General features: G+C 44.3%; 1 protein-coding gene across 4 annotated transcripts; it reads left to right on the forward strand.

Annotated features, from left to right (window-relative positions):
• The first annotated feature begins 102 nt into the window (after positions 1-102).
• RABEPK (Rab9 effector protein with kelch motifs) lies at positions 103-24,821 on the forward strand. Of its 4 annotated transcripts, none has more exons than XM_059925607.1 (8): positions 103-123; positions 6,249-6,313; positions 9,433-9,590; positions 14,350-14,502; positions 18,665-18,826; positions 21,685-21,834; positions 24,080-24,229; positions 24,510-24,821. In XM_059925607.1, exons 2-8 carry the CDS (start codon positions 6,261-6,263, stop codon positions 24,800-24,802), a joined length of 1,119 nt encoding a protein of 372 aa, XP_059781590.1. In that variant the 5' UTR covers positions 103-123; positions 6,249-6,260; the 3' UTR covers positions 24,803-24,821. The 4 variants fall into 4 exon arrangements, with proteins under 4 accessions (XP_059781590.1, XP_059781587.1, XP_059781591.1 ...); XM_059925604.1 differs by lacking the exon at positions 103-123 and adding an exon at positions 4,950-5,030; XM_059925605.1 differs by lacking the exon at positions 103-123 and adding an exon at positions 5,217-5,299.
• The last annotated feature ends 262 nt before the right edge of the window (positions 24,822-25,083 follow it).

Raw genomic sequence — 25,083 nt, forward strand, 5'->3', positions numbered from 1 at the left:
GGGGGGGTGCTGGGATTTGTAGTTTTCTATAGTGGCCAGCTACTCTTCTTTTCCCCCCCTTCCCTTCCTCTAGACTTTCACCTCTGGGGACCCAGCGAGGCTTTTCCGATGCAAAATGGCAAAGTAGGTGACACTAGCCATTCCCTGGTTTCTCACTCCGATTCTTGTAAGCATTCTCTCACCAGAATATCTTCACTTAAAAATTGGGTAAGCCTGGGGACTTCCCTGGCGGTCCAGTGGTTAAGACTATGCGCTTCCACTGCAGGGGGCACGGGTTCCTCCCTGGTCAGGGAACTAAGATCCCGCATGCTGCACGGTAGGGCCAAAAAAAAAAAGTTGGGTAGGCCTGGCCGTATAGTAACCTGTTTGCACCTTTCCAAGGCCTTAATAGAAACCTTGCCTAAACCCTTGGCAGAGATGTCAGGCTACCAACTTTCCAGCCTGGAAAGAAAGGAAACAAATATTAAAGCTCTTCTTAGGCCCAGGCACTATACAAATGCTGTTTTTCTGTCTAATCCTCATAACGATTGATAGCAAAGGAAGGCTCAGAGAGGTTGAGTAACTTGCCCAGATCTCACAGGCTATAGGCAGGGGAGCCAAGACTGGAATAGGTCTGGGTGGCTTAAGTCTACTTCAGTGCGTGTCCCATGAGGGCAGAGAGTTTTTTTGTTGTACCAAGAACAGGACCTGGTACTTAGCACACTTTCAACATTCCTTCACTCAACAGCTATTAATTGGACACTTAACTATATGCCAGGTACAGTTGTAGGTGCTTAGGGTATTCTGCAAACAAAATAGAAGAAGATCCCTATCCTCAACCTGTAGCTATACTGCAGTAAAGGAGACAGAACATAAACCATTAAACAATAATATAGTAAATAACTGTAGAGTATATTAGAAAGTGGTGGGCTTCCCTGGTGGCACAGTGGTTAAGAATCCACCTGCCAATGCAGGGGACATGGGTTCGAGCCCTGGTCCGGTAAGAGTCCACATGCTGTGGAGCAACTAAGTCCGTGCGCCATAACTACTGAGCCTGTGCTCTAGAGCCTGCGAGCCACAACTACTGAGCCCATGTGCCACAACTACTGAAGCCCGCACGCCTAGAGCCTGTGCTCCACAAAAAGAGAAGCCACTGCAATGAGAAGCCCGTGCACCACAACGAAGAGTAGCCCCCACTCGCCACAGCTAGAGAAAGCCTGCGCACAGCAGAAAAGACCCAATGCAGCCAAAAATAAATAAATAAAATAATAAAAGTGGTAAGCGCTAGGGGGAAAAAAAAACAGAGCAAGGGAGATGTAGTGATGCATGTTTAGGAATCAACAAGGAGGTGGGGGAGTTAGCCATGCAGTTACTTGAGACAAATTCTTGAGAGGAGCTGACGCAGAGGCCCTAAGATAAAAGCATGTCTAGAATCTTTGGGAAATGGCAAGAAGATTAGTGTGGTTGGATCAAGGTGAGGGGAGTAGGAGAGGAGATGAGAGAAAAGAACACTGATTTTTACTTTCGATGTAATGGGGAATTATTGCCGAGTCTTCAGCAGAGAAGTAACATGATCTAACTCATTTTAAAAGGGTCGCTCTGGCTGCTGTGTAAGACTGTAGGAGGCAATGATTGCAGCTGAAAGACCAGTTAGGAGACGGTTATATAGTCCAACAGTAGCAGGTGCTCAGTAAATATTTGTTGTTCAAGTGACCCTGGACTGGATCCTCTGGCCCTAAAGTGTATTTTGACGACATGTGGCGAAACTTTATTGAGGTCTCTGGGTGATGTTCTTTGTATTATAACTGTTCTGTAAGTATGAAATTGTTTCAAAGTAAAATTAATTTTTAACAGTCTGTTGCAGAATGGTGCCCACAAGCATAGATTTCTTCATTTATTCAACGAATACCTATGATGTGAATGAGACAGATATGATCCCTGCCCTATGGCACTTACAATCTGATAACAAACATGTAAATGAGGAAAGAATTAATTACAAAGTATGATTAATGGCAAAAAAAGAGAAAAAAAGGGAAAGAAGGAGTGCTGTGAGTAAGAAAAATGGAGTAGAAGAGGCCTACTTTAGGTTGGCAACATAGTGGAGGTAAAGTGTGCAGACTCTAGCACCAAATGGCTAGAGTTCAAGCCCAGGCTCTACTACTCCCTGTGTGACTTTGGCAAAGTTATGTACCCTTTCTGTGCTCCAGTTTTCTCAGTTCCAATGTGGCGATAATAACAGTGCTTGCCTCATATGGAGATGATAAGAATACTTACCTTCTAGGCTTGTACTGAGGTTAAACAGAGTTAATATATGGAAAGGGTTTAAAACAATGTCGTGTACAGTGAGTGCAGTGTGTTAGCTCTGAATATTGGGTGAGCAGAAAAGGCCTTTTTGAAGAGGTAACATTTAAGACTTTAGGGGGGAAAAAAAAGTATAGGAATAATATGCTCAGAGTTTTTGGGAGGAAAAAAAACCCCAAATGAGGGAAAGATGCTATTGTTGTTTGATTTTTTTTTTTTTTACAGTCCTCTGAAAAACTGACAATTCACTTTTCATCTTTGATCCTCAGTAACTGGTAATTAATCCTATTCAAATATCGTCTCAGAATTGGGAAGGGAGACAAATAGGGAGATGGATATGAACGTTCTTTACAAACAGTAAAGTGCTTGAAAGGAAGGTGTCACCAGCATCATTGCTTCCCTTGTTGATAAGTCAGTGAACAGGTAGGTAATGAAGACAATCCCCTCCAGTGAAAATAGGGGGCAGTCCTCACATTACCAAACTGTCTGGCAGTAAGAAGGTCCCTCCTGCAGACCCACCTCATTCAGTGAACCTCACTCTTGACATTCCCAGTTGGGTGAGTTCTTAGAAGAGATGATAGACACATTGGGTGGTGTGTTACAGAGACAGTGTACAGAGCTTGCTGACTGGAATATGTTCTTAGTCTTCCTTGCACGAAACAGGAGATCTGGGTTCCTGTTCTCCCATTTATGTGGGTTAGTCATTTTAACTTCTCTGGGCCTCAACTTCCAGTTTAAAAATAGATCTCCAAAGTTCTTTCCAGCACTTCCTGAAAAGTGATTTCTAGTCTAAAAGCATAGATCCTACAATGAAAATTAGTTGCTATTTTGCCCACAAACCTCTTCCAATTTTTCTTGTTTATGTGCAACTCCAGCATGGCACCTTGAAATGGATTTAGCCTAAAGACACAGGGGGCGAGAGAGCATTCTGCATCTGTGAGCAGAAATCTCCGTCTAGATGCACATGGACGAATGGCAGAGCCAACCTGGCCTTAGTTTTCTTTCCTGAAAGAGAGCAGGAAACTCCTCTTTGGCAAACAGTCAGTGGAGATTTTTCCATTAACGTGGGAACTCACAAAGACTCCAGGTCTTTGGAATAGGATATGTGAGCAATAAAAAGAGCTACAGACTGCAAATTCCATCTTGTCAATAAATTTTTGTTACGGTTTCAAGTAGTGAAAAGATTTACCAAGTTCACCTTTCAGCTGTACTATCAAATCCTCTCAACTGCTCCCTCTTTGAGGTGGGTAATTACTATTCCCATTCTAGAGATGAAGAACCTAGAGCTCAGAGAGGGTGAACTTGCCAAATGTCAAGGTTAGATGGTTAGTGCGGGAGCCTGGATGTGAACCCAAGTATGTCTGTCTGCTTCCCACTCTGCTACCATAGCTCTGTGCAGCAGGCGCTCGTGTGGTTTCCTTCCTTAGCTGTTTCCTCCAATTCCTAGGATACAACAACTCAGCCCTCCTGATTGTGTGGTTCTCTTAAACATAGACATAGGTGAGCCAGCTCTCCATTTTCAGGAAAGCCACAGGGAACCTATGGTTATGAAGGAGACCACAGTAATGCAGATGAATACATCTCACTCAGGACTGGTGTCTAGAGTTCATTTACACCTAGGAATAGCATTACATTTTACATACAACCAGCTCTGCGCCAGTCACTGGGCACTAAGCAGTTTATATACATTAGCTCATGTATTCCCCACCATAACCTTGTGACATAAGTCTTATTAGCTCCATTTTACAGACCGGTGACACTGGGGCCCAGAGAAAAGTATCTTTCGCAAAAATAGATACTTCCCTTGATGAACTTTTTATTCCTTGCACTTTTTACCAGGGTACCTAGTTATTTGTTTTTCTGTTTAATCTCTCTCTAGTTTGTAAACTCCAGGAGGCCAGGGGCCAGGTTTGGCTGGTTCAGCATAGTGCCTGCTATAGTTACAAACGCTAATTATGGAATAAGTCAGCTCTTTAGGGCGCCAAAGCTTGAACTGGCCTAAAGACTGCACAGGGGGACTTCCCTGGTGGTCCAGTGGTAAAGAATCCGCCATACAATGCAGGGGACACAGGTTTGATCCCTGGTCAGGGAACTAAGATCCCACATACAGCTAAGCCTGTGCGCCACGACTACTGAGCCCGCGTGCCACAAACTACAGAGCCCATGCACCCTGGAGCCTGCGCACCAAACTAGAGAGAAAAAACCCGCAGGCCACAACTAGAGAGAAGCACACGGGCCACAACTAAGATCCTCCGTGCCACAACTAAGACCCGACACAGCCAAAAATAAATTAATTAAAAAAAAATAAGACTGCGCAGGGACATTTCACACCTAGGAAAGCACCCTCAACTCTCCCTTTCAGAAACCATTCTAACAACCGCTGGAACTGAAAATATCCTAGCTCCTTTAAAATAGCCCAAGGGATTTGGGTCACCTAACTGGATGCCCAACCCCTGGCATTTCGCTTGTAAGTCGTCTCCAAGTAGCTCTGGCTTACTTCCTCAGCCGGGGAGGTAAGGCCCCAGGACGACCCGGCCAGTTCAGCTCTGGAGAAATACACAGCTGGGTCGAACCCGAGCCGCTAGGACCCCTCCCGGCTCCCTTCCAAGGGCGCGCCCTGGTGACCCGGCCCTGGGAGTGGAGAGCGGTTGGCCGCTGCGCTCTTCCGGGGTCTGGAGGAGGGGCGAAGGTCCAAGAACCGCCCCAATTGGGGCGGAGCCACGGCCCACGACTGGCCTAAGCCGCCGCAGGTAATGCGGTCCGGAGGTGGGGGGCTCCGGGACCCCGGTTTGAAGCGTTGCCGGGGTGGGTGGCTGGGGGGCCGCATCCTTTAAGGGAGTGGAGCTGGGCCGGGTGGAAAGCGCTCGGGAGACCTCCTCTGGCTCCGGCCCAGCCACACTGACGGAAAGGAACCATCCTGTTCTCTCCTGACCCTGTCTCCTATCCCCTAGCGCTGCCAAGCGGGGATGGGACTGGGGGATGGACCTGGCAGGGGCGGCTGCTGGAAGTCTCGGTCCAGGTGAAGTTTACTTCACTGAGCTTTAGGGTTTGGGGACAGCAGTTAGTGGCTTAGGCTGAAGATTGGATTTATCCATTCACCTCCCAGAAATCTCATCCATTTTCTTTCTTCATTCACTCATCCCTCATTTCTACTCTATGCCGGGCCGCTTGGTTGGTTCTCTGAATGAATCCGAGAGGCCCAGCTCGCTTGGAATTTATTCTAGTGGCATTTAGTCTAGAATCTAGAGCGTTTTAAATAGATGATTACATTCAGGGTGATCCCTGCAATGACGACAGATTAATAGATACCTTCAGGTAGAGAATAAAGTAACTTGAGGATGTAAGTGGAAAGCAACAAATCAGGGAAGGTTTCACTAAGGAGGGGACATTTGAACTGGGCTTTGGAGGTTGACTAGGAGTTTTATAGTTGACCAGAAGGGAAGGGACATTTCAGGTAAGGGAAGCAGCACAGGATGCAAGTTATGAAAGGGCCTGGCATTTTAGGGGAACAAATATAGTAAGAACAGTTCAATATAGCAAGAAATTGTAGAGGTGACTTCCTGAAAAGAAGATTGAGACCAGAAGGCTTTGAATGTCATGCTGAGGCCAGGATTTATCCTAGAGTTCAGTATTTCTTGGCCTTTTTAAATGTTGTCTTTTGATAAACATAACTACCTTATGACCTCTGAAAATTATTTTGATATATACCCCTTCCCCATGAAAACCATGGACACAGAAAACTTTAGGCAAAAAACAAAAAAACTGTAATTGGATTATGAAAGTTGTGTCATAGTTGCCTCCCAAATATAAGTTTATATCAAAAGGTTGGTAATGCTTATTCAAATTAATCAGGCCCTAGAAATTGGTACATCAACAGGAAAATTTTTAAAGAGGCAAGTAACCTGATTTGCTCTGTTTTTTAGGTAGAAGATAATTGTAAATGTCTAAAAAGTACCTTTCTTTCTTAGGCATAGGACACCATGAAGCAGCTGCCAGTCTTGGAGCCTGGAGACAAGCCCAGGAAAGCAACATGGTCTGTAAGGAAGGATTCAAACAGAGAAACACATGAGTTTTTTTTTCATTTATGAGTAGTTTACTAACATATTTGATCATCTATGAAAAAGGGTAGAGTTGAAACTGTCTGCAGTTTCTGGTAATTAGACTCAAACTGTCTGAGAAGGTCTTCAGAGGAAAGGTAGTGGGGCAATAATTATCACAGAGCAGATGTTGATCTTATTAAAATCCATTTGCCGGGAAGAGTAAGGCACTGACCATCTGGCATCCTCAGCTCCAACACTGTGTCTTCCCCCAAGCTCTGACTCATTTTTAAGATTTTCAGGGAATTGGATTTGGATTAAACTGGCTTCACTATTTCTTGAGTGCTTGTTCAACCAACCCTTCGTTCAGCAACTAACACTGGCCTGACAGGGCCAGCCACTGTGTAGGTGATGCAGGTACAAAGGTGAATAGTCTCAGTGTAGTGGGGGAACAGTGACCGGTGCTGAAGCAGGGCTCACAGAGGGCTGTAGAGAGGAGGCAATGCTTCTGCAGGAACTTGGAGGAGAGCCCCTGATCTGGCTTCCCTGCGTCCACTCTTGCTCTCTACGCATCATAAATCTGATCATGGCATTCCCTGGTTTAAAAACCTTTTGTGCCTCTCCATTGGTCTTAGGATAAAAACCAGAGTCCTTAAAATGGCCCACTGGGCCCTGCGTGATCTGTCCCTGCCTGTCTTTCTAACCTCAAGTCCCGTTACTCAGCCTTTGTTATCTTTCTCTTCCTTTAACGTGGCTTGCACTGTCCCACTCAGGAACTGTATGTGCTGGTCCCTCTACCTGGATCATCCTTTCCCCCCATCTTTTGTCCCTCTCTTTGCCCAGCTAACTTCTACTCATACTTCAGATCTCAGTTCAAATGGGGCTCCTTCAGGAAGTCTTCTTTGACCACTCCTGTCCCCACCTACCTCTCCTTACAGGGTAGGGTCCCCCTGTGATATGTTCTCATACTATATATCCTGTATATATCCTGTACTCCTTTATAACACAACTGAAATGAAATGGATATTTGGAAATTAATCTGTCTAATGTTTTTCTTCCCAACTAGTCTGTCAGTGCTGTAAAGGCAGGGACTTCTTTTGTCTTATTCACCATGTAGCTGGATAGCTGTGAGCTCTTGAATAAGTCATTTAACCTTTCTAAGCCTCAGGTCCTCAGTTGTAAACCTCAGATGATGATAGTAGTACTGTCCCCAGAGGGGTTTTGTGCAAGTTAAGTGAATCCAGGGTTGTAGCGAAGTTAGCAGCATGCATGGTATGTGGTTAGTGGTCATGCAGGTGGTAATGTAGAATGTGTGAATCTGGACATCAGAAGAGAGATCTGGAAAAGAAATAGAGATTTGAAAGTCACTGATGAACATGTACAGTAGATGGGTGGTAATTGAAGCCATCAGTACATATAAAACTGATGAGGCAAGCAAACCTAGACTGAGAAGAAGAGAACCCATGAGGATTGGGAGAAAGCTGGAGGAAAAGGAGTCAGAGAAGGAAACAGAAAGTGCAGCCAGACAGGTGGATAGAGAACCAAAAGGAATGGGTGTGGGGAAGCCAGGGCAGGAGAAAGGTATGAGAAGGAGGGAAGAGCCAAGAATACCACATGTCAGAGAGGTCAGATAAGACTGGGCCTGAAAAACAGCTACAGAGTTTCCTTTTCCAACCAGAAAGCTTGAAGAAGTGTGCTTTCTCAGTCAGCATTCAGAATAACTTTCCAGAGCAGAATGAATGGATCCTGTATTTGATTTTTTAAAAAAATTAATTAATTAATTAATTAATTTTTGGCTATGTTGGGTCTTCATTTCTGTGCGAGGGCTTTCTCTAGTTGCGGCAAGTGGGGGCCACTCTTCATCGCGGTGCGCGGGCCTCTCACTGTCGTGGCCTCTCTTGTTGCGGAGCACAGGCTCTAGACGCGCAGGCTCAGTAGTTGTGGCTCACGGGCCCAGTTGCTCCGCGGCATGTGGGATCCTCCCAGACCAGGGCTCGAACCCGTGTCCCCTGCATTGGCAGGCAGATTCTCAACCGCTGCGCCATCAAGGAAGCCCCTGTATTTGATTTTTCAAAGTCCTGGTTTTGGCTTCCATCAGATCGAGCTTTATGAGTAATCTGGAAAAGCTCTTAAGAATCAGTGAATGGGGCTTCCCTGGTGGCGCAGTGGTTAAGAATCCGCCTGCCAATGCAGGGGACATGGGTTTGAGCCCTCGTCCGGGAAGATCCCACATGCCGCGGAGCAACTAGGCCCGTGCGCCACAACTATTGAGCCTGCGCTCCAGAGCCCGCGAGCCACTACTCCTGAAGCCTGGACTCCTAGAGTCCGTGCTCTGCAACAGGAGAAGCCACCGCAATGAGAAGCCCGCGCACCGCAACGAAGAGTAGCCCCCGCTCACTGCAACCAGAGAAAGCCCGCGCACAGCAACGAAGACCCAGTGCAGCCAAAAATAAACAAATTAAATTAAAGAAAAAGAAAAAAGAATCAGTGAATGACGGAGAATATTGCATGGCAGAGGGAAGCATCACTGACTAGTGACAAGAGCTTTGGGGCTGTTCTCATGTGATTACACATAAAGCTCTAGCCATCATTAACTGAGTCCTTCCTGCCATGTTACAAGATTGCATCTCATTCTTCACAGCTGAGAACTATTGCTGTCTTCATTTTACAAATGAGGAAAACTAAGGTTCAGAAAGGTAAAGTGACTTCCAAAAGGGCACACATCAAGAAAGCACTTGAACTGGGACTTGAACTAGGTCTGTCTGAATTTGCAAATCGTGTTCATAACTACCATCCTGTGCCAGGACACACCATTGGACATTTCTGGGTATCAGTTTCCCCCTCTACCAAATGGGGACAATTACTAGCCCAGGGCATCCCCATTAAGTTAATGTGAGATGAAAGTAGTGACAAAATTGAAAAGTCAAAGGTTATGTGCAAAGGGAAGGTACTGTTCATTAATTAGGAAAATGCTGCTTTGCTGGATATGATTTAAAATGACTGTGTATGTATAAGACCCTTCATTCTGGTGAGACTGTTCCATGAGGAATGCAAAGAACATACCGCTGCATTTATTCTCTGCTCAGGCCTCCTGAATATACCCTCCCTTTGGCAGGTACACCTTGACCCCGGCTGGAGACAGCCCCTGTGCTCGGGTTGGCCATAGCTGCTCATATTTGCCCCCTGTTGGTGATGCCGAGAGAGGGAAGGTCTTCATTGTTGGGGGAGCAGATCCAAACAGGAGCTTCTCAGATGTGCACACCATAGATCTGGGTAAGACCAACAGCTGTGGGGAATTCCCTGGCGGTCCAGTGGCTGGGACTCTGCATCTCCACTGCAGTTTGATCCCTGGTCGAGGAACTGGGATCCTGCCTGCCACTCGGCGTGGCCAGAAAAAAAAAAGACCAGCAGCTGCGGAGCACACGCCCTATATGGCCAGAGAGCAGGGCTTTGTGCTGCCGGCCATGACCATTCCTAAGACTATCAGTTCAGACCAGACAGCAGGGTTTTCCTCTGAGAAAATGAACATCACTGAGAGGTCCCTAAGGTCTCAACAGACTCCAGGAATATATCCACCCAACCAAGACCTCCTTGATTTGGGGGAAAGAGTCCATATGGAGCCCTGGATAACCAGCCATTCATTCATCACCTATTTCTCTGGGAGGCATTGATGCCTCCACCTCTTCTATCCACGTAGCCAATTAATCACCAAATCCTAAATATCTCTTTTTTTTAAATTTTTTAATTTTTTTTTTAAATTTATTTTATTTATTATTTATTTTTGGCTGTGTTGGGTCTTCGCTGCTGCGTGCGGGCTTTTCTCTGGTTGCGGCGAGTGGGGGCTACTCTTCGTTGCCGTGCGCGGGCTTCTCACTGCGGTGGCTTTTCTTGTTGCGGAGCACGGGCTCTAGGCGCCTGGGCTTCAGTAGTTGTGGCTCGCGGGCTCTAGAGCGCAGGCTCAGTAGTTGTGGCGCACGGGCTTAGCTGCTCCGTGGCATGTGGGATCTTCCCGGACCAGGGCTCGAACCCGTGTCCCCTGTGTTGGCAGGTGGATTTGCACCCCCGGGGAAGCCCGATATCTCTTATTTTCATCCATGTCTGTCCACTTGCACTGCTACTACTGTAGTCCAAGCATCATTATCTTTCAGCTAGACTGTTACTACAGCCTCCTCACTGGTCTGCCTGCTTCCAAGTTTACCTCCTGTACACTGCATTTTCCTTACTTAGCTGAGTATTTTCTAAAATATAAATCTGATCATGTCACTCCCCAATTTCAGGCTATCCCCAACTTCATTTCTTAGCTCCCCCAAACCCACACTTGCTCCACTGAATATCCTTCAGTTCCTTGAACTCTTTTGGTCTCCAACCCTTTGCATATACAGTAAATCCCCTACATAAGAATGAGTTCTGTTCCAAGAGCGCATTCGTAAGTCCAATTTGTTCTTTTTTTTCCTTAATTTTTTATTTTTGGCTGAGTTGGGTTTTTTCATTGCTGCGCGTGGGCTGCACGTGGGCTTTCTCTAGTGGCAGCGAGCGGGGGCTGCTCTTCATTGCGGTGCACGGGCTTCTCACTGCGGTGGCTTCTCTTGTTGTGGAGCGTGGGCTCTAGGTGCACGGGCTTCAGCAGTTGTGGCTCGTGGACCTAGAGCGCAAGCTCAGTAGTTGTGGCGCACGGGTTCAGTTGCTCAACGGCATGTGGGATCCTCCTGGACCAGGGCTCGAACTCATGTCCCCTGAATTGGCAGGCGGATTCCTAACCACTCCACCACCAAGGAAGCCAATCCAATTTGTTCTTAAGTCCGACAAAATTAGCCTAGGTACCCAACTTTTACAGATAACGCCAGACATGTGAACAAACTTAAGTGATTTGGACATGAAAGTTTGCAACTCAAAGGTTCGTATGTAAGGGACTTACTGTATTGTTCCCTCTGCTTGGAAGGCTCTTCCTTTTCCTTATCATCTGGCTACTATTCATCTGTCGGATCCCAGTTAAATGACACTTTCATCAGGAACGTTGCCCTGATACATCTGCCACTAGTTTAGGACTAGTTTAGGCACTGCCACTGTAAAGGAGAGACTCTTCTGTTTTCCTTCTCTATTCCCATGCCTCCTCTCAACGCTAGTCTTCCGTACTTCCCTTCTGACTGACAGATGTGTGGGGATTTCCCCCCACACCAAATAATTCTGCAACACCAGCTGGACGTCCTACAACTCAGTTCAGTTCTACCTGGAATTAGCATCCGATTCCACAGGTGAAGGGCTCAGTCCACAAGACTCTCCCTGCTCCCCTTCAGATGCCAATCACAAGTCCACCTGTGCTTCTGACCGACCAACTATAAATGGGAGGTTCCCATGTCACCTAACTCAGGTTCCATTAATTTGCTAGAGAAGCTCACAGAGTTCAGAAAATAGCCAGATAGAAGAGATGCATAGGGCAAAGTATGTGGGAAGAGGCACTTCGTGCCCTGTCCAGGTGCCCCACCTTTGCAATACCTCCATGAGTTCACCAACCTGGAAGCTCTTGCAACCTCTCCTTTTTTATGGAGGGATAATTGATTAAGTTATGACCATTGGTGATTGTCAACCCTCCGGCCCTCTCCTCTCCCCGGAGTTGGGGGTAGGGGGCACTGTCTGGGGCTGAAAAGTTCTAACCCTGTAATGTCATGGTTAGTTCCCCTGGCAACCAGCTCCCATCCTTAGGGGCTTTCCAAAAGTCACCTCATTAACATAAACTCAGGTGTGGTTGACAGGGGGTTTGTTATCAATAATAAAAGACACCTTTATCAGTCTTATCACTTAGGTCATCACAAGGATTTTCAGAGCTCTGTGCCTGGAAGAGATGAAGACCAAATATGTATTTCTTAATGTAAATCACAATGACACAACCACTCTCTGTGTTTCCATAGTATCCTGTACTTTCCCATCTTTATCCCCCTTCACAGCCCTTTTCACATGTGATTGTTTGTTGTCTGTCTTCCCCACCAGAGTATAAGCTCCTTGGAAACAGGGAACATGGTTATAATGGCATGGTTATATTGCTTCTCATTGTGTCCCCAGCCATTACCACAGTGCCTGGCGCAGAGTAGGTGCTTTATAAGTATTTGGATGAATGAATGAGCGACTACTATGTACCACACAATGGCAGAAGAAAATTGGTGTTTTGTTACATGTTTTTTTGGTTTTTTTTAAAGCTTTTTTTTTTTTTTTAATTATTAGCACCTTTAATTATTATTTATTTATTTATTTATTTATTTATTTATTGGGCTGTGTTGGGTCTTCGTTTCTGTGCAAGGGCTTCCTCTAGTTGCGGCAAGTGGGGGCCACTCTTCATCGCGGTGCGCAGGCCTCTCACTATCGCGGCCTCTCTTGTTGCGGAGCACAGGCTCCAGACGCGCAGGCTCAGTAATTGTGGCACACGGGCTTAGTTGTTCCGCGGTATGTGGGATCTTCCCAGACCAGGGCTCGAACCCGTGTCCCCTGCATTGGCAGGCAGATTCTCAACCACTGCGCCACCAGGGAAGCCCTGTTACATGTTTTGTTAGGTCCGTGTGTAACGTTGCTGTCTACTCTTGTTTTTTTTTTTTTAATAAATTTATTTATTTTATTTTATTTATTTTTGGGTGCGTTGGGTCTTCGTTGCTGCGCGTGGGCTTTGTCTAGTTGTGGTGAGCGGGGGCTACTCTTCGTTGCAGTGCGTGGGCTTCTCATTGAGGTGGCTTCTCTTGTTGTGGAGCACGGGCTCTAGGCGCGCAGGCTTCAGTAGTTGTGGTGCACGGGCTTAGTTGCTCTGCGGCATGTGGGATCTTCCTGGACCAGGGCTCGAACCCGTGTCCCCTGCATTGGCAGGCGGATTCTTAACCACTGCACCACCAGAGATGCCCCTGTGTATTGTTTTGATCTCAGTTGTTTACTAACCAAATGTGCAGGAGAGTCTGCATGTAAAACTTGAAGTGGTTTGGCCTCTCTTGATAATCTTGGAAGATCTGGCATCAGTACGCCTGTATGTCTACATGGTGACAGTTTTTTGTAACTGAGCTGCCACCTATCAGTGGGGCTCTCATTCTCCAATTTCCTCCAGTCCTCTGTAGGCATTTGAATTTCTACACCCTGTACTAGGAAATCAAAGGTAAATTAAATCTCTTTCAGCTCTCAAGAAGCTTGCTGTCTAGTACAGTTACAATTCTGTCGTGACCTATTACTAGCTTTGTGACTCTGGCTAAACCACCTAAACCATCTGGGCTTCAGTGTCCCATAAAATAGGGATAATAACTTGCTTCACTTGGCACTTGTAATGATCTAACAAGATAATGCCTGTAAAGGTCATATGTAAGTGGTTTACTAATTAAAATAACTAATAAGTTAGGTATTAATAGTCTGTGAAATTGTTTTAGCCAGAAGTCATTTACTTGCAGGTAATAGAAACTCTCTTAAACCAGCAAAAAAAAAAAGAAAGAAAGAGAATCCAAAGGCAGGAGATTTGGCCTAGCCTCAGGAGAGAGTGGAAGCAAGAATTAGAAAGCTGTCAAAAACCATCTACTTCCTCCCCCACTCTCTGTGGAGAGATATGCTTCTTTATGTAGATGTTTCATTCTTCTCTTCCCCATACTTTGGCTTTCTCTCCTTCTCCACACATGGTAGAAGATGGCCACCCAAACCCAGAAATCTATTTGAATTCCAGATTCTTGGGAGAGAGGATCTGATTGGCCCGTTTTGGGTCGTGACTACCTTTGACCCTATCAGCTAAGCCTAGAAAGTCAAGGTGTAGTACAACCAAGTCTCCTGGGATCTATCCCTGGGGTTGGGAGAGTGGGGACAGTTCCCGTAGAAGAGGGTTTATGGACGAGTCAGACGTCCCCCCCAACAAGTGTCTGATATAAAAATTTTTGGAGGTTGACCACATTCCCTTTAAGTGATCTGATGGTTGTTCACTTATGTTTTTGACCCTTTTCTCCTCAGTACCCTCCCCCAAGTTTGTTAACCAGTATAAGCCATTGGCAGCCCCAATCTAGGAACTGGGTGAAATGTTTTCTAGGAACACACCAGTGGGATTTAGCCACCTCGGAGGGCCTCTTGCCCCGGTACGAGCATGCCAGCTTTGTTCCCTCCTGCACACCTCACAGCATCTGGGTGTTTGGAGGTGCCGACCAGTCAGGAAATCGAAATTGCCTACAAGTTCTGAATCCTGGTAAGTAGCCAAAGGTTATTTATTTACCAAAATGAATAAATAAATCCAATTCCAATTCCTGTACCAAAGCCCATGTGGATTGTACTGACTAATCCATTTAACTTTGCTGACCTCATAGAAAATAGAAATTTTAACTTCTGGCAGAATCTGAAAATAATAGAATTACATTTTGTTTTCCTCATAACGTGTACAAATTATCCATTTCTTAAAAGCCAAAGCTGGAAGAGACTTCAGAGAAAAGCTATGCCAAGTGGGCAACCCAGGTCTCACAAGGGGAAGTGACTTTCCTAAAGTCACCAGGGAGCCAGGGACTGGGGCAGGTTAGAACCCAAGTCACCTACAGCGGAGGTCTCAAATGGGGGCGATGGTGCCCCCCAGGGGACAGTTGGCCATGTCACACCTCGGGGCAGGGAATCAACTGGGTAGAGGCCAGAGACGCTGCCATACATCCTGTAATGCACAGGAAGGCCCCTCACAATAAAGAATTATATAGTCTAAAATGTCAGTAGTGCCAAAGTTAAGAAACCCTGATCTAGATCCTCCTAGTATGTTTCTTTTAGTCAAAAAGTGCAAAGCTCCTGACTAGTCTCACTGGCAGTTTTATCACAGAGGAAGCAGTTTGGGGACATCACTACTGCGAGGATGTTGCTGAACCACCCATGGGAGGTGGACCTGACTTTTTGTCAGTTAAAAACATTTTTTGTTGTTGTTTTTCTCTTTATAAATATAATTTATGTTCATTGTAAAATATTTGAAAAGTGTAAATAAGTGGACAAAAGCCATCCACAATCCTGTGACCTAAGGCTATTAATAACAGTTCTGTGTACTTCCTTTCTGTCTTTTCTCTGCATTTTTATAAACCTGAGATCATCCTATTTCACCACTACGCTCTTGTATCTTTTTCTTTTTAATTTCATAATTAGCACAGAAATAATTCCCTATTAATAAGGCTTTGTTGAAATCATTTTTAATGGCTGCATCACACTTTTTTAAGATTTATTTATTTATTTATTTAATTTATTTTTGGCTACATTGGGTCTTAGTTGCGGCACATGGGATCTTTCCTTGTGGCGCATGGGCTTCTCTCTAGTTGTGGCTTGTGGGCTTTCTCTCTCTAGTTGTGGCACGCAGGCTCCAGGGCGCATGGGCTCTGTAGTTTGCGGCACGCGGACTCTCTAGTTGAGGTGCAAGGGCTTAGTTGCCCCGTGGCATGTGGGATCTTAGTTCCCTGACCAGGGATCGAACCCGCGTCCCCTGCTTTGTAAGGTGGATTCTTTACCACTGGACCACCAGGGAAGTCCCTCAATTTTTATGACAATACCATAATTCCCCTGGTTTTTTTTTTTAACATATAGGTTGTCTTCAGATTTTTATCATTATAAATAACAAAGCAGTGAACATCTTTGTTCAGAAATCATTGACTGTATTTCAGATTATTGCCTTAGGGGCTTCCCTGGTGGTGCAGTGGTTAAGAATCCACCTGCCAGTGCAAGGTACACGGGTTCGAGCCCTGGTCCGGGAAGATCCCACATGCTGTGGAGCAACTAAGCCCGTGCGCCACAACTACTGAGCCTGTGCTCTAGAGCCCGCGAGCCACAACTACTGGGCCCGCGAGCCACAACTACTGAAGCCCGCACACCTACAGCCCATGCTCCGCAACAAGAGAAGCCACCTCAACGAGAAGCCTGGGCACCGCAACGAAGCGTAGACCCCGCTCGCTGCAAGTAGAGAAAGCCCACACGCAGCAACGAAGACCCAAAACAGCCAAAAATAAATAAATAAAAAGAAAAAAAAGTTCTTCCATGTTTAAAAAAAAAAAAATTATTGTCTTAGAACTCATGCCCAGAAATAAAAGAACTAGATAAAACACTGGACTTTAAGGCTTTTAGTACATGCTATCAAATTGCTCTCCAGAAGGATTTTTTTTTTAACTTTTTTTCTTTTTGGCTGCACTGCGTGGCTCGCGGAATCTCAGTTCCCCAACCAGGGATTGAACACAAGCCACGGCAGTGAAAGCCCAGAATCCTAACCACTAGACCACCAGGGAATTCCCTATCCAGAAAGATTTTTTTCAACTTATCCTCTCTCCAACTGTGTTTAATAGTTCTTGTTTCACTCCTGACCAGTATCGAATTTATCATTTTTAAGCACTGCTAATTTGATAGGCAAAAAAAACCCTTGTATCTAATTGTTTAAATATGCATTTTGTTAATTACTAGTAATCTGGACATTTTTCACAGAACAGTCAACTCTTGCCCAGTTCCCTCTATCGATAACAGATTTATTTTTACAACAGCTGGTCTTTGTCGTTTTGGGATAGTAACAGTTCCTACCTTGTTAAGTTTGGCAAGAATTTAAATTAACTCAAATCTGGCACATACTTAATGCTCAATAATTGTTGTTGTGGTTGATGTAGCTATGGTTCGACAGATGGAAATCAGTTTTAGATTGGATGGAGATCAGTTCCTTTGATTTTCAGTGATGGCATCTATTTAAATAAAATACAGTGAGAATTTGGAAAGCTTTTGTCAAAGGAATTGATTTTCCACCAGATCCTTTTTCTCTCCTAGAAAGTATAGTTTGACACCATGCCCAGGAAATATGAAAGATGTAAGTGAATCATTAGTTGCGTTTGTTACTAAGGCGAGTCACTCATCTGGCTTAGGACTCCTTTCGTATTATTTGTGCTAACGTTTGGCTTGGCAGCCACACCATCCCAGGATCTTCTGACCCTGGAGGTTGTGCCCCTTCTAACTCCCCCTAAAATCCAAAAGCTATCCAAGATCTGTAGCTATAGAGACAATTACGTTATGCTTTGTTTTGGGTTTTTTCTTTTTTTTGGCCATGCAGCTTGCGGGTCTTAGTACCCCAATCAAGGATCGAACCCGTGCCCCCTGCAGTGGAAGCGTGGAATCTTAACCACTGGACCACCAGGGAAGTCCCCATTATGTTTTGGATATAGGCTGAGACTTGTTTGGTCTCCAGGCTCATGTTTTGAGTCCCACACATATTACACATGCTTCGTGCGCCACTTTGTATACTGAATGAAGACCTTTACAAAAGGCACAGAATTTCCCAGTCAAGAAATAATTCCTGGGAATTCCCTGGCACTTTCACTGCCGTGGGGTCAGGTTCAATCCCTGGTTGAGGAACTAACATCCCACAAGCCATGTGGCACGGGAGGGAGGGAGGAAGGGAGGGAGGAAGAATTCCTAGTGTGTTGTAGTGGAATAAGTACGGGAGTTTTGACAGATCTGTGTTCAGAGCCCTGCTCTACTACTCACCAACACTGTGACCTGGGAGAAAGGATTTAGACTTTCTGAGCTTCAGTTCCCTCATCTGCAAAGTGGAGATACTTTCCACCCGCCTCCCAGGGTTGACTGAGGATAGTGGGGATGGCAGAGTGCTCAGGGCAATGATTCTGCACAAGGGAGGTGCTCAGTTACCGCTTGTGTTTCTATAAAATTCATGCTTCATTCTGAAAAGAAATAAGCTTCTGTACACCTACCCACGTGGTGAAATTTTATTTTCAAGTCAGAAGAGTGGAAAATACATAGATCTTGGTGGTGTTGAAACAGAATTTGAATCCCAACTCAGCCATTTACTAGCCATGTAACCTTAAATGAGTGACTTAATCTGTCTCTGCTTCAATTCCTTATCTGTAAAATGGGGAAACTAGTATTTATTTAGCACTTACTGTGTAGTAGGGACAATTACTGCTACTACTGAAGCTGTAATAATATTGTCTACTTTCTTTTAGTGGCCACATATCCTGAGAAACTTGGCACATTTAGTTTCTTGCATCTAGTGGGAATGAATTTTAGCAGCTGTTGGGCTCCTCTGAATGGGCACAGGGCAGGGTACTCAGTCATCAAAGGGGAGTAGGGTTCAGAGAGGATGTTTGAAGGCCTCCAAAAACAAACTGGCCTCATTCTTAATTGTACTTGTGGCTTTTCAGTCTTGGGAATTTGGGTCTATCTGGACAAACTCTAAGTATTGCCCCCTACCCCTCCTTGAATTTGGTGGCATGAGATCCCCGCCTAGACCTACACTGTCCGCCTTAAGGATTGGGGTTTGCAAAATGACCTTGCCCAGCCCCAGAGTTGATGTCAGAGGCCCCTCAGCCTGGGTGTTTTAGATACCTACCTTCTCTGTGGACCAGAAACGAGGACTTGGACCACGCCAAAGGTGACCAGCCCACCCCCATCCCCAAGAACATTCCACACATCATCGGCAACCATCGGAAACCAGCTGTATGTCTTTGGGGGCGGAGAGAGAGGCGCCCAGCCCGTGCAGGATGTGAAGCTGCATGTGTTTGATGCAAGTATGGACTCGGGGGAACCCTGGGGCTGCCACTTACCTGGTCAGGGTTACCCCGGCCTGCAGCTTACCCGATGAAGGAAGCAGAGGTTAGAAAATGACAACCTGGCTGTGTGTCTCACTTCTAGACTTCTTCAGTATATCTCTTAGCTGATATCTTCTACCCATAGCAAAATTTGCATTTAAAAAGGAATAATTGATCAATTTTAAAAATTTAAACAGTATAGTTTATAAAGCAAAAAAGTAAAATGTTACCCCTTACACCTTTCCTTCCCACTCCCCAGACAGAGGTAAACACTGTTAGCCATTCCTAATGTCTACCTCCAGATTTTCCTGTACAATTATAAATCATATGCACATGTGTTTATGAACATCTATGAATTTTCTATGGATTTTGAAATTATATAAAAACTTTAAAACACACACATAGAATTATTAAATTATAAATGTTGGTCTGCCTCTTACTTTTGCAGGTCTAAGGGCAGATCTTAGTACTAGTCGAAAGTATAAACTTTGAAGCCATAGGACAGGGACTCAGGACCAGATCTGACATCTAGTTTCTGTATTACTTTAGACTAATTTCTTAATCTCTCTAGGCCTTAGTTTGCTGATGTGTAAAATAGAGATAGTAATAGTGCCTACCACAAAGAGTTGGAAAGATTAAATGAGATAATGTGATACAGTGCATAGCACAGTGCCTAACACATAGGAAGCACCTAATGAATAATCATTGTATTATCATTATTATTCCTTCATTTGATCACACATCATGGATCTTTCCTAAGTCAGAAATTTCCTTGCAAAGCATATCTTTGTGTGGGAATCCCTATTCATTCAGTCATTTTCCTATTGACTGACCTTTTTGCTGACAGTGTTACAGTGAATATATACATTAATTTCTGCACATGTTACAACAATTTAATATGGACTAGATGCTAAGGAGTGGAATTACGTAGGGTCAAAATGGTATGAACATTTAAAATTGTGAGACCTCTTGCCAAATTTTTGTCTAAGTAGTATTTATTTACATTTCTTCCTCTTACTAGTGGGCATTTATGAATAATACTTTACAAATAGCATGTGACAAAAATAATTTTCATGAGTGTTTTTGCAGCCTTTTTTGAGAAAAGGCAATAAGCAAAATTTCGAACTTACAAAGTTTAAATTAAGAATTAAGACACGTCACAGTATGACTTTATCCAGAAAGAATGGACTGTGTGATTCTTTTAAAGCGGTTTTAAAATTTTAAATAATATTGGTTTTGAATATATAAAACTGTAAGAGAGGGCTTCCCTGGTGGCGCAGTGGTTGAGAATCCGCCTGCCAATGCAGGGGACACGGGTTCGAGCCCTGGTCTGGGAAGATCCCACATGCTGCGGAGCAACTCGGCCCGTGAGCCACAACTACTGAGCCTGCGCGTCTGGAGCCTGTGCTCCGCAACAAGAGAGGCCGCGATAGTGAGAGGCCCGCGCACCGCGATGAAGAGTGGCCCCTGCTTGCCGCAACTAGAGGAAGCCCTAGCACAGAAACGAAGACCCAACATAGCAATCAATCAATCAATCAATAAATAAATTTTTTAAAAAAAAAAAACTGTAAGAGAAAAAAATATATACGTATATATATATATGTATATATATAAAAAATACTATCACCCCAAAATTGTTAACATTTCAGTACAACTACGGTGTTTTTTTTTTAAATAGCAGAGATAATTCTAGGTGTACTATTTGTATCCTGTATTTTTCACTTAAGCATTTCCCCTGTAATCACAAAGTTTTTTCAATGTTTTTAATGAATACATAGTATTCTATCATGACTGTAGCAATAACTCACCCATTCACCTGTTGATGGACTTAGGCTATTTCCAGTTCTTCTCTATTACAAACAATGCTGTGGTAAACATATTTAGGCATAAACTTTTTCTGATTATTTCAGATTGTATTCTTTGGAACTCTGGGGGCTCCTTGAACAACCTTCAGGCATGTCACAAATGGTAATTCAGAGATAACTTGTTTGGCAGGCTTTTGTCTCAGATAATTTTTGTAGCACTCCTTTAAGACTTATCTGGTATGTTGAAATGATTGATTTTCCTGAATTCTATATATGTACAATTTTGAAGATATGAAGGGTTTTCAACAGGTAAAATACATCTGCACTATTTGGATCATACCCATATTAATAACTCTCATGTATTGAGTACTTTCTCTGTGCCTGTGCTTTCTATACATTATCTCATTTAATCCACACTTCAACCCTGAGAGGTAGGTATTATCAGGTAGTTTCTCCTCATTTTACAACTACAGAAACTGAAGCTTATAGAATTAACTGGTGCAAGGCCACATAGTTATTCAGTGAAATAACCTGGTTTTAACTCCAAATCCCATCCTCTAACCATTATCCTATACAACCACTTCAGGAAGCCCTGCTAACTTTAAAAGTAGTCTATTTTTTTCCCCACCCTTCCAGCAAATCAATTAAGAATATTGTCTTAAAAAAGAGAAACCTCTGAAGGCCTGTCCCAGAAGTAGACTCATTCTTTTTAACTCTGGGGCCGTTCTAGGTTGAAGAAACTTAAGGGAGGTCTTTTTTTGATTCAAAGCAAGAAGTGGTTCCTTAATGCCCAGTAGAAGGGGCAGGCATATTAGGCAGTGAATTCTCCAGCCCTGGATGTGTACCAGCAGAGGCTGTAAAGGCTGTGGACGGAGGGAGGCCTGGGTTGGGTTGGCAAGTTGCAGTGAATGACCCCCCAGGTCCCTCTCTGCTTGGAGCATCTCTGCTTGCTGGGAGGTGAGGCTTAGTTATATTTCTCGTGTTCTTTCTTCATAGCTTTGTCATCTAATATCACTGAATTTATTTTTCTAGATACCCTGACCTGGTCACAACCAGAGACACTTGGAAAACCTCCATCCCCCCGGCACGGTCATGTGATGGTGGCAGCAGGGACAAAGCTCTTCATCCATGGAGGCTTGGCAGCAGACAATTTCTATGATGATCTCCATTGCATTGATATCAGTAAGTAGGGTGGAGAGCATGGGGGCTTGTCTGCTTAGGATTAAATAAAATATGCTTTGATTGACTAGAGCCTTGCTCTTGACCAGCCAGCAGAATCTTCACTAGATTCTGTGAAATGTGGCCTGAATAATAATAAGAAATAACAATAAAAGCACGTATTTCTGTTTGCCATGTACCTACCCATTATTTCTTATCCTTCCAACAACCCTGCTCTTTCATTAAAATTCATTATGCTTTGTGTTTCCCGACTGGATTTCTTTCAAGCAATACCCGTTAACCCCATGGATAACTTCTAGAGTGTGTCTGGAGGTGGACAACCAGAACTGTCACGCTAAATTGTTAAAAACACTGAGAAGAGGAAAGTTAGGGATAACATGAGAATTGTCTTTAAGTGTCTGAAGGGCTGATGTGCCCTAGAGAGCCTGGACTCTTTCTGGATCATTCTTGCAGACCATGAGCTCCTTTAGGGCAGGGACTTTGTCTCTTTTTTTCCGCCAGTATATTTCCAGCATTGAGCACAGTGTCTGGCAGGTCGCGAGTGATGAGTGCATATCTGTTAAGAGTGGACAGATAGGGACTTCTTTGGCGGTCCAGTGGTTAAGACTCTGCGCTTCCACTGCAGGGGGCATGGGTTCGATCCCTGGTTGGGGAACTAAGATCCTGTATGCCGCACAGTGCGGCCAAAAAAATTTAAAATATTAAAAAAAAAGTGGACAGATGAACAAATGAATATGTTCTGCGTTGCTCCAGACGACAGGAATTGGAACTATGGGCAGAATGCATGAGAACTGCTGTGCAGTGTATCGGGCTACCTTGCCAAACAATAGGTTCTCTGGTTTGGTGACATCTGAGGCCGGCTGACACTGGCTTGGATTCCTGCATTGCCTAGGATATTTGACTGGACTGGGTGATTCTACCTTCCAACTCTGAGTTGCTGGACCCCTGCCTTGAACTGACAGATGGAAAATATCTTCACAGAAGCATTCCTTGCAAGCAGTCAAACAGAGTTTTAATGCTTATTTTATTTAGTTTTTTCTTTAAAAAAATTTTTTTTAATTAAAAAAAATTTTTTTTGGCTGCATTGAGTTTTAGTTGCGGCACATGGGATCTTCATTGCAGCATGTGGGATGTTTCTTTGCAGCGCACGGGCTTCTCTCTAGTTGTGGCGTGTGGGTTTTCTCTTCTCTAGTTGTGATGCACAGCTCCAGAGAGCGTGGGCTCTGTAGTTTGCGGCACGGGGGCTCTCTAGTTGAGGCGCGCGAGCTCAGTAGTTGCGGCGCATGGGCTTAGTTGCATCACGGCACATGGGATCTTAGTTCCCTGACTAGGGATCAAACCTGCATCCCCTGCATTGGAAGGTGGATTCTTTACCACTGGACCACAAGGGAAGTCCCTTAATGCTTATTTTAAAAAAGAAAGTCCTTTTCTCTTGTGCAAGGAACTACTTCCTAACTATTTTTCCTCCTTTCCAACCCAGGTAGTTCTCTAAAACCTAAAATCCAGTGATATCCTGCCTCATTTAAATTCTTGTCTGAAAAGTTGCAACTACCTGCAGAAATAGGTTGGAAATAGGTGCTGAGGCAGCACGTTACAGCATAGAGAACACAGGTTTTGGAGTCAGACCTGAGTACAATTCTAGCTCTGCCACCTGCTAGCTGTGGGATCTCCGACAAGCCTCTTTCCCTCTCTAATCCTATTTCTTCATCTTTAAGAAGAAAGAAGGTAGGCAGAAGTAATAGCAATTGCATACCGCTATTAAGAGAATGAAGTAAGCAAGATACTTAGTGTCTAGCCAGTACTCACAAAGTTGCTTTCTAAGGAACTGTATTTCAAACATGCACGTGTGTGCACATACAGGCATGCTTGCACACACAAAACACACACACACACACACACACTTGGAACCTCACCTACTTCTGGGCTCCAAAATACTTAATGGTGATGGTCACCAAAGACCGGATCACATTCCTCAGTGTGCTCCAAAGACCACCCACATCAGAATCACCTGGGATGCTTGTTAAAATTATAGATTACTGAGCCCCTCCCTCCCTCCCTGGACTAGCCAAACAGAATTTCAGCTCCCCCAAGTGATTTTTGTGCACACCAAACCTTGCTATAGGATCTCTCAGAGCTCTCAGTGAATGAAGTTCAGTGATTGGTTTGCAAACTGCAGGAGTCTGACAGGTTAAGTTTGAAACCACAGTCTAGGCCATGTTGTACCTAAACACTTTCTATCTCTTGGCAGGTGACATGAAGTGGCAGAAGCTAAGTCCCACTGGGGCAGCTCCCACAGGCTGTGCTGCCCACTCAGCTGTGGCTGTAGGAAAGCACCTGTATATCTTTGGAGGGATGACTCCCACTGGAGCCCTGGGCACAATGTACCAGTATCACATAGGTGAGCAGGTGTTGTTCGCTGTGGGTCTTTAAGCAAATGTGACCATTCTTTGAAAAGTATCACAATGCTTTGGTCTTTCATTTTGGTCCCTCCACATCTAAATCCAAAAGAATGACAACCAGACTTTTAGGGAATGACATCATCAAAGCAGTAACAGTGCCATTAGGGGTTTTCCCCTTTTATTTCCTGTTTCTGTTAGGGCTCAGGTGACACAGCACATCACAGAGCATTTCTGGAAATTTCTTAACACAGACCCTTTTTTTTTTTTTTTCCAAAATAGAAAAGCAGCATTGGACCTTGCTTAAATTTGATACTTTTCTACCCCCTGGACGATTGGACCATTCCATGTGTATCATTCCATGGCCAGTGACATGTACTTCTGAGAAAGAAGATTCAAATTCTGCCACTCTAAACTGTGCTGCTGAGAAAGGGGATTCCACTGAGAAAGGAGTAACCGAAGGTGGTGACTCTCGTGAAGAAAGTCAGACTGACACACTACTCTGTTTTGTGTTTGGTGGGATGAATACGGAAGGGGAAATCTATAATGATTGTATTGTGACTGTAGTTGATTAATAAAACTACATTTTTACTACTTTTAAATGTCAATTACTTTCAGAAAAGTTAAATGAAACCTTAGTTGTTTCATACCTCCAATATCTTCTGCACTATATATCCCTTTGGCTTTTACCTACTTTGGTAGGTAAAGAGATGAACTGGATAGCCCAGGGCAAAAACCTCTATTATATAAAGGGTTTTACCAGCAATATAACCCAGGTAACTGAGTAATAGATTGGCTGATTGTTAAGAATACTAATCACAAAAATGTTGCAGAAATCCTAATTGCTAGATACAAC

Source organism: Balaenoptera ricei, chromosome 6 (assembly GCF_028023285.1).
Source record: "Balaenoptera ricei isolate mBalRic1 chromosome 6, mBalRic1.hap2, whole genome shotgun sequence".
NCBI lineage: Eukaryota > Metazoa > Chordata > Mammalia > Artiodactyla > Balaenopteridae > Balaenoptera > Balaenoptera ricei.